Source organism: Chiloscyllium plagiosum, unplaced genomic scaffold (assembly GCF_037043375.1).
Source record: "Chiloscyllium plagiosum isolate Xiang-an unplaced genomic scaffold, Cpla_swu_hap1 HiC_scaffold_28, whole genome shotgun sequence".
NCBI classification, from domain to species: Eukaryota; Metazoa; Chordata; class Chondrichthyes; order Orectolobiformes; family Hemiscylliidae; genus Chiloscyllium; species Chiloscyllium plagiosum.
The window spans coordinates 2,816,403-2,833,411 of record NW_028270166.1 but is presented as its reverse complement, the minus strand read 5'-3'; the positions used below and the strand labels follow the sequence as shown (position 1 = coordinate 2,833,411).

Here is a 17,009-nt window from a genome sequence, read left to right as displayed (position 1 = left end):
ATACACTGGGTACATTTCACACCCTCACTATACACTGGGCACAGTTCACACCCTCACTACACACTGGGTACATTTCACACCCTCACTACTCACTGGGTAAATTTCACACCCTCGCTACACATTGGATACATTTCACACCCTCACTATACACTGGGTACATTTCACACCCTCACTATACACTGGGCACATTTCACACCCTCAGTATACACTGGGTACATTTCACACACTCACTATACACTGGGCACAGTTCACACCCTCACTACACACTCGGTACATTTCGCACCCTCACTACTCACTGGGTAAATTTCACACCCTCGCTACACATTGGATACATTTCACACCCTCACTATACACTGGGCACATTTCACACCCTCACTACACACTGGGTAAATTTCACAAACTTACTACTCACTGGGTACATTTCACACCCTCACTATACACTGGACACATTGCACACCCTCACTATACACTGGGCACATTTCACACCCTCACTACACACTGGGTACATTTCACAAACTTACTACTCACTGGGTACATTTCACACCCTCACTATACACTGGGCACATTTCACACCCTCACTACACACTGGGTAAATTTCACAAACTTACTACTCACTGGGTAAATTTCACACCCTCGCTACACATTGGATACATTTCACACCCTCACTATACACTGGGCACATTTCACACCCACACTACACACTGGGTACATTTCACAAACTTACTACTCACTGGGTACATTTCACACCCTCACTATACACTGGGCACATTTCACACCCTCGCTACACATTGGATACATTTCACACCCTCACTATACACTGGGCACATTTCACACCCTCAGTACACACTGGGTACATTTCACAAACTTACTACTCACTGGGTACATTTCACACCCTCAGTACACACTGGGTGCATTTCACACCCTCAGTACACACTGGGTGCATTTCACACCCTCAGCACACACTGGGTACATTTCACACCCTCAGTACACACTGGGTACATTTCACAAACTTACTACTCACTGGGTACATTTCACACCCTCAGTACACACTGGGTGCATTTCACACCCTCAGTACACACTGGGTGCATTTCACACCCTCAGTACACACTGGGTACATTTCACACCCTTAGTACACTGGGTACATTTCACAAATTTACTACTCACTGGGTACATTTCACACCCTCTGTACACACTGGGTGCATTTCGCACCCTCAGTACACACTGGGTACATTTCACACCCTCAGTACACATTGGGTACATTTCACACCCTCACTACACACTGGGCACATTTCACACCCTCACTATACACTGGACACATTGCACACCCTCACTACACACTGGGTACATTTCACATACTTACTACTCACTGGGTACATTTCACACCCTCACTATACACTGGGTACATTTCACAAACTTACTACTCACTGGGTACATTTCACACCCTCACTATACACTGGGCACATTTCACACCCTCACTACACACTGGGTACATTTCACAAACTTACTACTCACTGGGTACATTTCACACCCTCACTATACACTGGGCACATTTCACACCCTCACTACACACTGGGTAAATTTCACAAACTTACTACTCACTGGGTAAATTTCACACCCTCGCTACACATTGGATACATTTCACACCCTCACTATACACTGGGCACATTTCACACCCACACTACACACTGGGTAAATTTCACAAACTTACTACTCACTGGGTACATTTCACACCCTCACTATACACTGGACACATTGCACACCCTCACTACACACTGGGTACATTTCACAAACTTACTACTCACTGGGTACATTTCACACCCTCACTATACACTGGGTACATTTCACACCCTCACTATACACTGGGTACATTTCACACCCTCACTATACACTGGGTACATTTCACACCCTCACTATACACTGGGCACAGTTCACACCCTCACTACACACTGGGTACATTTCACACCCTCACTACTCACTGGGTAAATTTCACACCCTCGCTACACATTGGATACATTTCACACCCTCACTATACACTGGGTACATTTCACACCCTCACTATACACTGGGCACATTTCACACCCTCAGTATACACTGGGTACATTTCACACCCTCACTATACACTGGGCACAGTTCACACCCTCACTACACACTCGGTACATTTCGCACCCTCACTACTCACTGGGTAAATTTCACACCCTCGCTACACATTGGATACATTTCACACCCTCACTATACACTGGGCACATTTCACACCCTCACTACACACTGGGTAAATTTCACAAACTTACTACTCACTGGGTACATTTCACACCCTCACTATACACTGGACACATTGCACACCCTCACTATACACTGGGCACATTTCACATCCTCACTACACACTGGGTACATTTCACAAACTTACTACTCACTGGGTACATTTCACACCCTCACTATACACTGGGCACATTTCACACCCTCACTACACACTGGGTAAATTTCACAAACTTACTACTCACTGGGTAAATTTCACACCCTCGCTACACATTGGATACATTTCACACCCTCACTATACACTGGGCACATTTCACACCCACACTACACACTGGGTACATTTCACAAACTTACTACTCACTGGGTACATTTCACACCCTCACTATACACTGGGCACATTTCACACCCTCGCTACACATTGGATACATTTCACACCCTCACTATACACTGGGCACATTTCACACCCTCAGTACACACTGGGTACATTTCACAAACTTACTACTCACTGGGTACATTTCACACCCTCAGTACACACTGGGTGCATTTCACACCCTCAGTACACACTGGGTGCATTTCACACCCTCAGCACACACTGGGTACATTTCACACCCTCAGTACACACTGGGTACATTTCACAAACTTACTACTCACTGGGTACATTTCACACCCTCAGTACACACTGGGTGCATTTCACACCCTCAGTACACACTGGGTGCATTTCACACCCTCAGTACACACTGGGTACATTTCACACCCTCAGTACACTGGGTACATTTCACAAATTTACTACTCACTGGGTACATTTCACACCCTCTGTACACACTGGGTGCATTTCGCACCCTCAGTACACACTGGGTACATTTCACACCCTCAGTACACATTGGGTACATTTCACACCCTCACTACACACTGGGCACATTTCACACCCTCGCTACACACTGGGTAAATTTCACAAACTTACTACTCACTGGGTACATTTCACACCCTCACTACACACTGGGTACATTTCACACCCTCACTACTCACTGGGTACATTTCACACCCTCACTACACACTGGGTACATTTCACAGCCTCACTACACACTGGGTACACATCACACCCTCGCTACACACCGGGTGTATCTCACACCCTTAATACTCACTGGGTACATATCACACCCTCACTACACACTGGGTACATTTCACACCCTCAGTACACACTGGGTACATTTCACACTACACACTGGGTGATGATGGTTTTTTCTCATATCATCCTCTCTCTTTTACTTGTCACTTTAAATCTCTGCCCTCTTTTCTCTCCAAGTCAACTGTCCCGCTTTCATCTTATCCTGGTAACTGATGTTGCACATCCCTTGAACCATTCTGTTCTTTTCCCTTGACCTGCCGCATTCAGTCATCTGTGCACTGTTCAGTGATCAGAGCTCCCTCTGAGCCTGCATCCCCTTTAGAACTGTTCTCCTGATTTTATATTGTCTTTCTTCTTTGTTCTTCCAACCAAAATGCATTTGTGTAAATGTCCTCTGCAGCCTCCCTGACAACTTTCCTAAAATACACAACAGCAGCGGCCAAGGTTTAGCATAATCTCCTTACACTTACACTTTTTAAAAAAGAATTGTATTCTTAACTTGTTCTTCAAAAACACAGGAACGTACACCCCAAGGTCCCTGTCTTCCTGTAACCCCTTCCAAAGTTTTTAATTTTACTTTTCGTCATTCTTCCCACCAAAAGGTACAACTGCTCTCCATAAGACCATAAGACATAGGAGTGGAAGTAAGGCCATTTGGCCCATCGAGTCCACTCCACCATTCAATCATGGCTGATGGGCATTTCAACTCCACTTACTCGCATTCTCCCCGTAGCCTTTAATTCCTTGTGACATCAAGAATTTATCAATCTCTGCCTTGAAGACGTTTAGCGTCCCAGCCTCCACTGCACTCTGTGGCAATGAATTCCACAGGCCCACCACTCTCTGGCTGAAGAAATGTCTCCGCTTTTCTGTTCTGAATTTATCCCCTCTAATTCTAAGGCTGTGTCCACGGGTCCTAGTTTCCTCGCCTAACGGAAACAATTTCCTCGCGTCCACCCTCTCCAAGCCATGTATTTACTTTCGATTAACTTTCACCTCTGGTTTCTGTCTGTTTCACCAGACAGTCAGTGCCCTCCCAATCTCCTTCTCATATTTACAGTTTGGGGAAACCAGTGTAAACATGCCACTAGAACTGGCAGATGACACCCCAGCCCAGAGGACAGGTACCCACCTTGCATTATGGCCATGTTGTTGAGCTTTCTCAGTGCGACTGGGGCATGTTTACTGCGGAGTAGGGTCAGTGCATAGGCAGAAAGGGCCGTGGTGTATGGATCATCCGCTGAATATGTGTTCGTCTCCAAGAAATGTTTAGCTTTTCCAACTGCAGCTTTCTCTTCCTAATCAATAAATTGCGACAGAAAACCATCAATGATAGATACTGTACACAATCGTTCTGCTTGTGTGCCCCAGTGCATTAGCTGCTGTGCAATCCCCATCAACAACTCAAGGACTAGCATCACAACCTGGCAGTTCACCACTTTAGGACAATCCTGAGTACATGCAGGTTCATTCTCCATTTCAGATTTAAAAAGCACACACAGTTTGCTGGTTCCAGCAGGTGAATCTCCCTCACCTCCTCTCCCTACCTGTACAGCCCCATCCTCCCTCAATCTTCTCCTGCAGCCTGACTGGGAGGTGTCAGAGTGAAGGGTCACAATGCCTTCCAGTTTCCTGACCCCTGCCAGGACTGGAATGCAGAGTAAGAGAGCAGGAAGTGCCTGAATTAAAAGGAATTCAAGGAATTTGAACATTCCTTCCTCTCTCGGTTTAAAAACCCCAGGGACTCCCTTCTTGACTGCTTATTAACCCACTCTTTGTCCCACTGCCAATTCACAGCCAGTTCTGAACCTCCCGCAGTCTCAAAACTAATCAGTGCCACAAGATTAACTCTTCACCCAGCTCTGTCCCACAAAAAATATATTAATCACATCCCATTAACACTTTTGTCTCTCAGATCTCAGACACAGCTGAGTAGCAGCAAAGATAGAGAGAGGGAGATGCTGGAAAAGCACAGCCAGCTACACTTTTCCAGCCCTATGCTCTCAACTCTGATCTCCAGCATCTGTAGTCCTCACTTTCTCCAAGCAGTGAAGATAGACTGAAATACTGTGGATACCTGGTCGGCATGGATGAGTTGGACAGAATGGTCTGTTTCCATGCTGTACATCTCTATGACTCTATACAATGGGTGACAGTAAGTGTAGGATGACTGTAAGCTTTAACTCCATACTGTCCCTGTCCCGGGAGTGTTTGACAGGGCCAGTTTATTCCTTCATGTTGAGTACACCCTCGCTGAGCCCCATGTCAGAGTTCTCCTCCGCATCCAGAAGTGAAGTGAGGATTGAACAATGACCCCACTGGGTGATGGGGTGAGCTTTGCTGAGCTCTCTCTGACTCAGTATCAAGATGTGAGAATGTTGGGTGTTTGATCGACACTCTGTAATGGGCTGGAGGACGCAGACAGCTGCAAAATGCTGACCTGAAGCTGAACACAGTAACCAGACATATTGGTTGGATGGGATTTCTGGCATTAGGGTATCTTTAGAAAAACATCTCAGGTATTTTGATCATTTGTTTCACTCCTTTCTCTGAGGTTTTGGGGGAAAAATGTTGTGCCTTCAGGGACTGACCGAACCAGTGGGACAGAAAATCATTTTGGACAGCTGAGGAGGAGTCAGACTTACCTCCAGTGAGTCTGAAAGGATTAATACCTGACTGAGTGCAAAACGGTGATGACAGGAAAACCAGGCAAAGTCTTTGTTATATTGTTGAGCTTATTCTGAAAATCTGTAAATAGTTGCAGAGATGAGCAGAACCTGGTTACTCTCACACATACCAGACCATGAACCCTGAAAGAACCCACACACTTTGAAGATTGAGCGGGGCAGTAAACACTCAATGCCACAGAGATTGAAGTCTCAGCCATGCTGCTTCTCCTGGGTGGGATCCTGGAGTGAGAGTCTAGATTAGTGTGGTGCTGGAAAAGCATAGCAGGTCAGGCAGCATCTGAGGAGCAGGAAAATCGACGGTTCAGGCAGGAGTCCCTCATCAGGAATGAAGGCAGGGAGCCTCTGGGGGTGGAGAGATAAATGGGAGGGGGGGTGGGGCTGGGGAGAAGGTAGCCAAGAGTACAATAGGTGGATGGAGGTGGGGGAAAAGGTGATAGGTCGGAGAGGAGGCTGGAGTGGATAGGTGGGAAGGAAGATAGGCAAGTAGGACAGGTCATGGGGACGGTGCTGAGCTGGAAGTTTGGAACTGGGGTGAGGTGGGGGAAGGGAAATGAGGAAACTGGTGAAATCCATATTGACGCCCTGGGGTTGAAGGATTCTGAAGCGGAAGATGAAGCATTCTTCCTCCAGGCGTCGGGTGGGAGGAAGCGGTGATGGAGGAGGCCCAGGACCTCCATGTCTTCGGCAGAGTGGGAGGGGGAGTTGAAATGTTGGGCCACAGGGCAGTGTGGTTGATTGGTGCGGGTGTCCCAGAGATGTTCCCTAAAGCGCTCTGCTAGGAGGCATCCAGCCTCCCCAATGTAGAGGAGACCGCATCAGGAGCAACGGATACAGTAAACAATATTGGGGGATGTGCAGGTAAAAACTTTGTTTCTCTCCCAGAGTGAGAGTTCATTCCCTCGTCCCTCACCCACATCTTCAACTGAAGGCCATTCTGCAAATACAAATTTTGTGTTGCAGAGGGAAAACAAGTGAATTATTGTGTACCTCGGAGCTGAGTCCTGTCTCTAGTAGAGCTGCAACAACATAGGCGGTCAGCGAAATTTTGCCATGGATCCCACCCTGAAACGATCAGAGCAAGAAATTCACAGCTCAGACTATGCTGACCATCAGAGAGAAACCAACAGAAACTGAGCTCAGCAAGAAAACACGCCAAAACGCACAGCAAAATCCTACAAACAGAGCAACATGCACAGCAAGATCCCATAAACAGATCAACATGCACAGCAAGATTCACAAACAGACCAACATGTACAGCAAGATCCCAGAAAAACGACTAACACGCACAGCAAGATCCACAAATAGACCAACACATACAGCAAGATCCCTGAAAAACAGACCAACACGCACAGCAAGATCCCACAAACAGGGATGGGGGTGGGGTGGGGTGGGGTGGGGGATAAATACCTGGATGTCTTTATTAAGAATGCGCCCGACTGCAGGGAATGAACCATCCTCTTTCTGATGCTGAATGATCCAGTCCTTGGCAGTGACCAACTCTTTCGGGTCAATGTAAATGAAACCACGAGACTGTGCAAAGGATTTCAGTACAAATGCAGTCAGCCTGGGGAAAGAACAACCAACAGCATGAAAAGAAATACTACCACAGAGATTCCCATCCCAGTCTCCTAACACTGGCTAACTTGTGCAGTTCAGCTTTCCTGAATGCCACATTTTGGACTGATATAGTTCTTTCTACACAATAAACCTGCTGAGATGTTCCAGGGGAGCCTTTATCAAACAAACTTAACCTTTGATCTACAGCAAGGGATGTCTACCAACTGATCAAAGAGGTCGGGTTTAAGGAACTTTTTAAAGGTCAGGGATGTGGAGGGTTTTGAGGAGGGAATTCTGGGGAATTCCAGGGAGTCAAGATCAGGAAGTAGACATCACAGACTCAAATGGTGGGCAGGTAAAAACAGGGATTGTTCAACAGGCCAGAACTGGAGAAGAGCTGGGATCTCAGGGCGATCAGGCTGGAGGACATCACAGGAGTAGTGAGATGGGGCAAGACTTGAAACTGAAAAATGAGAACTTTGAAATGGAAGCATTACTGGTCTGGCAGTCGGTGTAGGTCAGGGAGCACGGGGTGGTGGGTGGACAGGGGTTGATGGGAGGAGGGATGTATAATTTTGAAGAGGGTGCAGAGCGGAGACGTGATGGGAGCATCGCACTGAGAAGTGACTAAGCCTTGGCTGCAGGTTGCTCCAGCTCCAGAGGGAGTCAAGGCAGACAATGGTATCCAGGTGGAAGCTGATGGTTGTGATGTGAACGTGGTGAGTGAGGGACAAACATGTTTTAGTTTCAATGTTATTAGAAATGATAATGAGGCACCGGAGAGGAATCAAATTTGATTGACACTCACAGTGGAAAAGGATTAGGTTAGTAAAGAGGAGGTGTTGTCAATTCTCGAAGTGTGAAAGTAGATAAGTCCCCTGGGCCAGATGGGATTCATCCACTCTCTGAGTAAAGAATCTGGGAAGCTAGGGAGGAGACAGTGGAGTCTTTGGCCTTGATGAGTCATTATTGTCTACAGGTTTAGTACCAGAGGACCGGAGGATTGCAAATGTTGTGCCCTTGTTCAAGAAGGGCAGTATAAATGACCCAGGTAATTATAGACCAGTGAGCCTTACATCTGTTGTAGGAAAAATTTTGGAATGGATTATAAGAGATAGGATTTATAATCATTTTGCAAGCAACAATTTGATTGCAGATAGTCAACATGGTTTTGTCAAGGGCAGGTCATGTCTCACAAACCTCATTGAGTTTTTTTAAGAAGGTGACCAAGCATGTAGATGAGGGCAGTTGATGTTGTATTTACGGACTTCAGTAAAGCCTTTGATAAGGTTCCACATGGTAGACCACTGGAGAAAATGCAGAGGCATGGAATTAAGGGTGATTTAGCAGTTTGGATTAGAAACTGGCTTTCTGAAAGAAAGCAGCGAGTGGTGGTTGATGGAAAATATTCAGCCTGGAGTCCGCTTGGGACTACTGCTGTTTGTTATTTTCATAAATGACTTAGACGCAGACACAGGTGGATGGATTAGTAAATTTTCAGATGACACTAAAGTCAGTGGAGTAGTGGACAGTTTGGAAGAATGTTACAGGTTGTGGGGGACTTGGATAAACTGCAGAATTGGGCTGAGAGGTGGCAAATGGAGTTCAATGCAGCTAACTGTGAGGTGATGCACTTTGGGACGAATAACAGGAAGGCAGAGTATTGGGTCAATGGAAAGATTCTTGGTAGTGTGGATGTGCAGAGGGATCATGGAGTCCATGTACATAGATCCCTGAAAATTGATAGTGCTGTTAAGAAGACATAAAGTGTGTTAGGTTTCATTGGTAGAGGGATTGAGTTCGGGTGCCGTAATGTCATGCTGCAACTATACAAAACGTTAGTGCGGCCTCACTTGGAGTACAGTGTACAGTTCTGGTCGTCCCATTACAGGAAAAATGTGGAAGCATTGGAAAAGGTGCAGAGGAGATTTATCAGGATGTTGCCTAGTCTGGAGGGAAGGTCTTATGAGGAAAGGCTGAGGCACTTGTGTCTGTTCTCATTGGAGAGAAGGCTAAGAGGGGATTTAATAGAGACATACAAGATGATCAGAGGATTAGATAGGGTAGACAGTGAGAGTCTTTTTCCTAGGATGATGACATCAGCCTGTACGAGGGGCATAGCTGCAAACTGAGGGGTGATAGATTTAAGACAGATGATAGAGGCAGATTCTTTACTCAGAGAGTGGTAAGGGCGTGGAATGCTCTGCCTGCTAATGTAGTTAACTCAGCCACATTAGGGACATTTAAACAATCCTTGGATAAGCACATGGATGATGATGAGATAGTCTGGGCTTAGATTGGTTCACAGGTGAGTGCAACATCGAGGGCTGAAGGGCCTGTTCAGCACTGTATTGTTCTATGTGTCATTACATCCAACACGTACAGTACCTATGCTGCACTGTCCCAGGAAAGGAGAGGGCAATGGGCCTTGTATCCAAGCAATTACATCAGAGCCAATACCTCAATGGTCACTCAGCCTGGAGGGCAGCTCCTGTGAATAAATCCTCGTAATGTGAATAAATCCTCCCTCAGCTCCTACATGTAAACCATGCCCCTCCTTACTTTCTGCCTCTCTGCAATTTGTTTCATAAGCACTGATCACATTGCCCAAGTTTCCTTTCCCCAACACTGGCCTGGTCACTGATAACTGGACAGCAGCAACGTTCATGGAAATCCTGCCCACAGGGAGATGTGGGCACTCCACCCGAATGCCAGCGGTCAGTTGTTGCTGGTCAGCAGTCAGTGTCCTGATGGTCAGACTCACTGAGTAGCCCTGGTCACCTGTGCTGCCGACACAGGACAGTGCCTCGGATGAACAACAGATATAGTCCGACTCACAGAGCAACCTTCACCATCACAACCACACATTCCCCCGCCAAGACCCCCTCCACCCCACCTCCACCCCCACTCTGTCCTTGCTCAGTGTGTTACCATGGTGAGGTCTCCTGGTAGAGAGGGGGTGTTATGGAGGCAGGGTGGTGGGGACAATCAGAATGGGGTTGGGGCTCTGACCACCCCACCCCCGTCCCCCAGATGAAGAGACACACTTTAAGTTGTCAGTTTGACTGGAGTTCAATTCAAGTTGACAAGAGAATTAATAAATTAAAGGCTGACATTACATTCTGAAAAGGGGCTGCTATGCAGTGGGAGTGGACGCTTGTTTTAAAACAACGTGAAATAAACAATTGCCCAAAAAGATTTAACAGCAGAACCTACGACAGCATTGGCTTTTCCGGTTAAAATTACAAAGGTAGGTTTGTGTTTTATCATCTCTAGAGGCCACAGAACTCGTTAAGAAACTATTGTTAATGGTTTCTGGGCCAGTGCAGTTCATAGCAGAGCCAGCCAGACAGAGAGAGAGCTCTTTAACCGAATTATGTTGTTACGAAACCCCCTCCTCCTCCTTCCCCCCTCCACTCCCCCCTTCCTTCCCCCCACCCCCAGCGCAGTGTGAGGGAGCAGTTTAATAAACAGCCCACAGTGAATTGTTCAAGTGTTAAGTAACAGCCTGTCAGAGTCTTTCACAGTGAGGGGTTCAATCACAGCAGCAATATAGAAGGGAGGGAGTTGCCTTTTCCAAATGATTTACTGTGGTGTTTTACACTGACATGGCACCTGGGTAGAGGAGATCAGAGCCTCTGGGATTTGGAAGCGAAGGATTGTTCTGCTATTGCTGCCTGCATCTGTTTCTGTGTGTTAATGTCTCAATGCAGATGAATCCATCGCAGTGACTAAATCACAAAACATTTCTGCACTGAAACAGACTGGGGGCTATCATTTCCATTCCAATCATTCAGCTGGAAATTCTACTTCCATCATCATTGATTTGACCCACATTGCACATAAACATTAAAGCTGGGAGAGACCCTTCAAGTCTGTTTTATCCATTCCATTAGATCATGGCTGGTCTGAATCTTAATTCCACTGACTTTTCATTTCCTTTCCCCAACAAGCTTTGTGATGAAGACTCTGTGGAGACGGCCTTTTTAAATCAGCTGTTTTCTTTATCTTCTGTTGAAGGGAAACCCTCTCAGTCTCTCTAACCAGAATCTGCAGCTTCCATCTTGGAAAAGTGAGCTGCCAAGTTGTTATTGCAAGGCAGCTTCCTAGTGGCAAGTGGCAAGTGTGTTCCTTCACTAACCAACCACACAAAGATCATGCTTAGCGTCTAACATCAGTGCAATGTCGGATTAGGACATGGAAATTCTCTGGTCATCACAACTTGCAGTAGACCAATCCAAAGTTGACCATGGAAAGGACCCAGTCCACGTCAGATTGTGCTGGAAGGCTAAAGCATCTCAAAAACTTGAAACACAGTCCAACATTAGGTGTGATGCAGCAACTGGACACTTGCTCAATAATCCTGAGTGTGTTAACGATTACAATGAGAACCAATTGATGTGGAGGAGCCAGTGTTGGACTGGGGTGGACAAAGTTAAAAATCACACAACACCAGGTTATAGAACATAGAATAGTACAGCACAGTGCAGGTCTTTCGGCCCTTGATATTGTACTAACCTTTTATCCTACTCTAAATCAAACTAATCTACCTGTTGGACTATAACCTGGTGTTGTGTGATTTTTAACTTAGAATTTGAGGTGGTCAGTCAGGCTGTAACATAGATCTTGTGCACACCAGAAGTTAGATTTACTCGGGGTCTATACTTAGCAAACAGAAGAATGTCTGCAGACCGTGCCTGTTTCAACGTAACAGGATAAGTGTTCGCCATTCTCTCGTTCATTCTCAGGGATTAATGCCTGCAGTAATCAGACTCAATCTGCTTGTTGTAACTTTACACAAAGTTTGGCAGCTTACTATCAGTCATCTTCTAACTAGTGCATTCTACATGGCAACACCGGTGCCAGTCAGAACCTACCTGCCAAGCAAATCAACATGCTATTTTCATACACAGTGTGAAAACATTGTTTCCTTGACATTAGTATTTCTTGCAAATTGTCCTGATGGATGGCAGGATGAAACGCTATCTTTCTTCATCAATAACTTCAAGTCACAAGGTGCTGGTGACAGTCAGGCTACAACCAGGAATCACTTGTAATCCAAAGACATTTCATCACAATTCACTTCTGTGCAGATTTTGGCTTTGCTCATGTTTTTGTTTTTTTTGGTTCTGATTGAATCTGTGAATGAAAACACTGACTGGGCCGCTGCCAACGATTTACAGCTTGTTCGTTTTTTCCAAGCAGAGGCTTCGAGGTGATCCAGAAACACATGCTGTTTGGGAGCTGCAACTCTGTGCCCATCAGGATACACAGAGTGCTGACCTTCACGTTGGTAATGCCCAGCATTGAGAATGACCCTCACGGCTCTGTTTGCTGTTTGTGTTTTATAATCTGTCCAATCACTTTGCTGTTTTACTTCTGTTTCAGCAAGGTTTGGGCACTGGCCAATGTTATCATCCACATCGGAGACATTTCAGTTTAGATACCTGCACAAGCCACTTGATAACATGAGCCAAACTGTTCCCCTCGAGGTACAGATCATGTTACACAAGCACAGGAACACCAGCTTCCTCATGAGTTGTACCCATTCCCTGATTTTAAAGGTTACAGCAATTAACAGGACAAATGGTCTATTATAGACAGAATTACAAAAAGTTTACCTCATCAGAAAGGTCACATCATGGCAAATATAACAGAATCCACAAATATCAATCAGCTCTAATTCTCTCTCTCTCCATCCCAACTTTTTCCTTCTCTCTTTCTCTGCAGAGTTCTCTCTCTCCCCCCCTCTCTCCCTCTGTGGAGTTCTCCTCCTCTCTCTCTCTGTGCAAACTTCTACTTCTCTCTCTCTCTCTCTGTGGAGTTCTCCTTCTCCCTCGCTCTCTCTCTCTCTGTGGAGTTCTCCTCCTCTCTCTCTCTGTGCAGACTTCTACTTCTCTCTCAGCAGTTCTCCTTCTCTCTCACTCTCTGCAGAGTTTTTCTCTCTCTGACGAGTTCTCCTTCTCTCGCTCTCTCTCTCTCTCTGCGGAGATCTCCTTCTCTCTCCCTATCTCTCTCTTTGTAGTTCTCCTTCTCTCACTTTCTCTCTCTGCAGAGTTCTCCCCTATCTCTCTCTCTCTCTGCAAAGTTCTCCTCTCATTCTCTCTCTCTCTGCAGAGTTCTCCTTTTCTAGTTTGGCAGCTGGGTGGGAAGCAGAACCACATGTCTGAGAGGGGGACAATTGCAGATGGGGTAGTGACAGGATGTATTGAATCTGTCAGGAAGGTTTCTCACACGATGAAACAAAGGGGTCGGTTAAAGTGTGTCTGCTTTAACACAAGTAGTGTTCGAAATAAGAGCAACAAACTTAGAGCACGGATCAGTACTTGGGGCTATGGCGTTGTGACCAGAACAGAGATGTGGGTTTCACAGGGGCAGGAACGGGTTGCTTGATGTTCCAGGGTTTAGAACGTTTAAAAAGAACAGAGAGGGTGGAAAAAGAGGAGGGGGTGTAGCATTGCTAATCAGAGAGTGCATCACAGCTACAGAAATGGAGGTTGTTGAGTAAGGTTTGTCTACTGAGTCAGTATGGGTGGAGGTTAGGAACAGCAAGGGAACAGCCACCACACTGGGGGTTTTCTACAGGCCAGTTAATAGCAGTAGAGAGATTGAAGATCTCATAGGCAGGCAGATTTTGGAAAAATGCAGATGTAGCAGGGTGGTTGTTATGGGTGATTTCAACTTTCCCAATATCGAATGGAACCTCCTAATTGCAGATGGTTTGGATGGAGCCATTTTTGTCAGGTGTGTTCAGGAGGGTTTCCTTACTCAGCATGTAGACAGGTCGACGAGGGGAGAGGCCATTTTGGATTTGGTGCTCGGCAACGAGCCAGGACAGGTGTCAGATCTCGCGGTGGGAGAACACTTTGGTGACAGTGATCACAACTGCCTCACATTTACCATAGTCTTGGAGAGGGAAAGGAGCAGTTACCAAGGGAAGATATTTAATTGGGGAAAAGGAAATTATGACACTATCAGGCAGGAGTTGGGAAGTACAGACTGGGAGCAATTGTTCCACAGAAAGGGCACAACAGACATGTGGAGATTATTTAAGGAGCAGTTGTTGCGAGTGATGCACAAATTTGTTGCTCTGAGACAGGTAAGGGGTGAGATTAAGGAACCTTGAATGACGAAAACAGAGGAGCTTCTCGTCAAAAGAAAGAAGGCAGCTTACGTAAGGTGGAGGTAGCAAGGATCTAGCACAGCTTTAGTGGATTACAGGCTTGCGAGAAAGGAGCTCAGAAATGGACTGAGGAGAGCCAGGAGGGGGCACGAAAAATGCTTGGCAAGAAGGATTAGGGAGAACCCAAAGGCATTTTACTCATACGTGAGGAATAAGAGAATGATCAGGGAGAAGGTAGGGCCGATCAGGGGTAGCGAGGGAACTTGTGCGTGGAGTCTGAGCAGATAGGGGAAGGCCTAATTGGGTTTTTTGCTTCGGTTTTCACCAAGGAAAGGGAACTTGTTGTAAATGAAAACTTAGAGGAGCTGGGATACAATCTTGACCAGATCGAGATTGATGAAGTTGATGTGCTGGAAGTTTTGGAAAACATTAAGATTAATAAATCCCCAGGGCCAGACCAGATTTATCCCAGGCTGCTCTGGGAAGAGAGAAAGGAGGTTGCTAAGTTGCTGGCGAAGATCTTTGCCTTCTCACTCTCCATGGGAGTCGTACTGGAGTATTGGAAGGAGGCAAATGTTGTTCCTCTTTTCAAGAAGGGTAATAGGAAAATTCCTGGTAATTACAGACCAGTCAGTCTCACATCTGTGGTCAGCAAAGTTTTGGAAAGAATTCTGAGGAATAGGATTTATGACTATTTGGCAAAGCATAGTGTGATTAAAGGCAGTCAGCATGGCTTTGAGAGGGATAGGTCATGCTTCACAAATCTTATTGAGTTCTTTAAGGAGGTGACAATTCAGGTCGATGAAGGTCGAGCAGTGGATGTGGTGTATATGGATTTCAGCAAGGCATTTGATAGGGATCCCCATGGTCGGCTCATTCATAAAGTCAGGAAGTATGGGATACAGGGAGATTTGGCTATCTGGATTCAGAATTGGTTTGCTGACAGAAGACAGAGAGTGGTTGTAGATGTAAAGTATTCTGCCTGGAGGTCAGTGTTGAGTGGCATCCCGCAGGGCTCTGTTCTTGGGCCTCTGCTCTTTGTAGTTTTTATAAATGACTTGGATGAGGAGGTTGAGGGGTGGGTTAGTAAATTTGCGGATGACACAAAGATTGGAGGTGTCGTCGATAGTATAGAGGGCTACTGCAGGCTGCCACGTGACATAGACAGGATGCAGAGCTGGGCTGAGAAATGGCCAGGATTAATGTGAAGTGATGCATTTTGGAAGGTCGAATCGAATGCTGAATATAGGATTAAAGACAGGATTCTTGGCAGTATGGAGGAACAGAGGGATCTGGGTGTGCAAATACATAGATCCCTCAAAGTTGCCACCCAAGTGGACAGGGCTGTTAAGAAAGCATATGGTGTTTTGGCTTTCATTAACAGGGGGATCGAGTTTAAGAGCCGCGAAGTTTTGCTACAGCTCTACAAGTCCCTGGTGAGACCACACTTGGAATATTGTGTCCAGTTCTGGTCGCCCAACTATAAGAAAGATACAGAGGCTTTGGGGAGGGTGCAAAGAAGGTTTACCAGGATGCTGCCTGGACTGGAGGGCTTGCCTTATGAAGAGAGGTTGAATAAGCTCGGACTTTTCTCTCTGGAGAGAAGGAGGAAGAGAGGTGACCTGATCGAGGTATAAAGATAATGAGAGGAAGAGATAGAGTCAATAGCCAGAGACTTTTCCCCAGGGCAGGATTGACTGGTACGAGAAGTAGAGTTTGAAGATATGAGGAGAAAAGTATAAAGGAGACCTCAGAGGTAGGTTCTTTACACAGAGAGTTGTGAATGTATGGAATACGTTGCCAGCGGTGGTGGTGGAAGCAGAGTCATTGGGGACATTTAAGCGACTGCTGGATATGCACATGGAGAGCAGTGCATTGAGAGGTGCATAAATTAAGTTATTACATTTTACATTAGGATTAAACGTCGGCAAAACATTGTGGGCAAAAGGGCCTGTTGTGTGCTGTACTTTTCTACGTTCTATGTTCCCTCTCTTTGCAGAGTTCTCCTTCTCTCTCTCTCTGCAGAGTTCTCCCAACTCTCTCTGCAGAGTTCTCCTTCTCTCTCTCTCTCTGCAGAGTTCTCCCCTCTCTCTCTGCAGAGTTCTCCTTCTCTCTCTCTCTCTGCAGAGTTCTCCTCTCTCTCTCTCTGCAGACCTCTCTTTCTCTCTCTCTGCAGAGTCCTCCTCTCTCTCGCTGCAGAGCTCTCCTTCTCTATGTCTCTCTCTGCAGAGTTCTCTTTCTCACTCTCTCTGCAGAGTTC

The 17,009-nt window shown here is 46.1% G+C and overlaps 1 protein-coding gene across 1 annotated transcript in view; it reads right to left on the bottom strand.

The window, feature by feature from the left end:
* Positions 1–17,009, bottom strand: part of cpamd8 (C3 and PZP like alpha-2-macroglobulin domain containing 8) — a 507,250-nt gene that overhangs the window by 121,485 nt on the left and 368,756 nt on the right. The window contains 3 exon segments of the mRNA XM_087975878.1: positions 4,512–4,677; positions 7,057–7,131; positions 7,477–7,633. Coding sequence (XP_087832004.1) covers positions 4,512–4,677; positions 7,057–7,131; positions 7,477–7,633 — 398 coding nt within the window.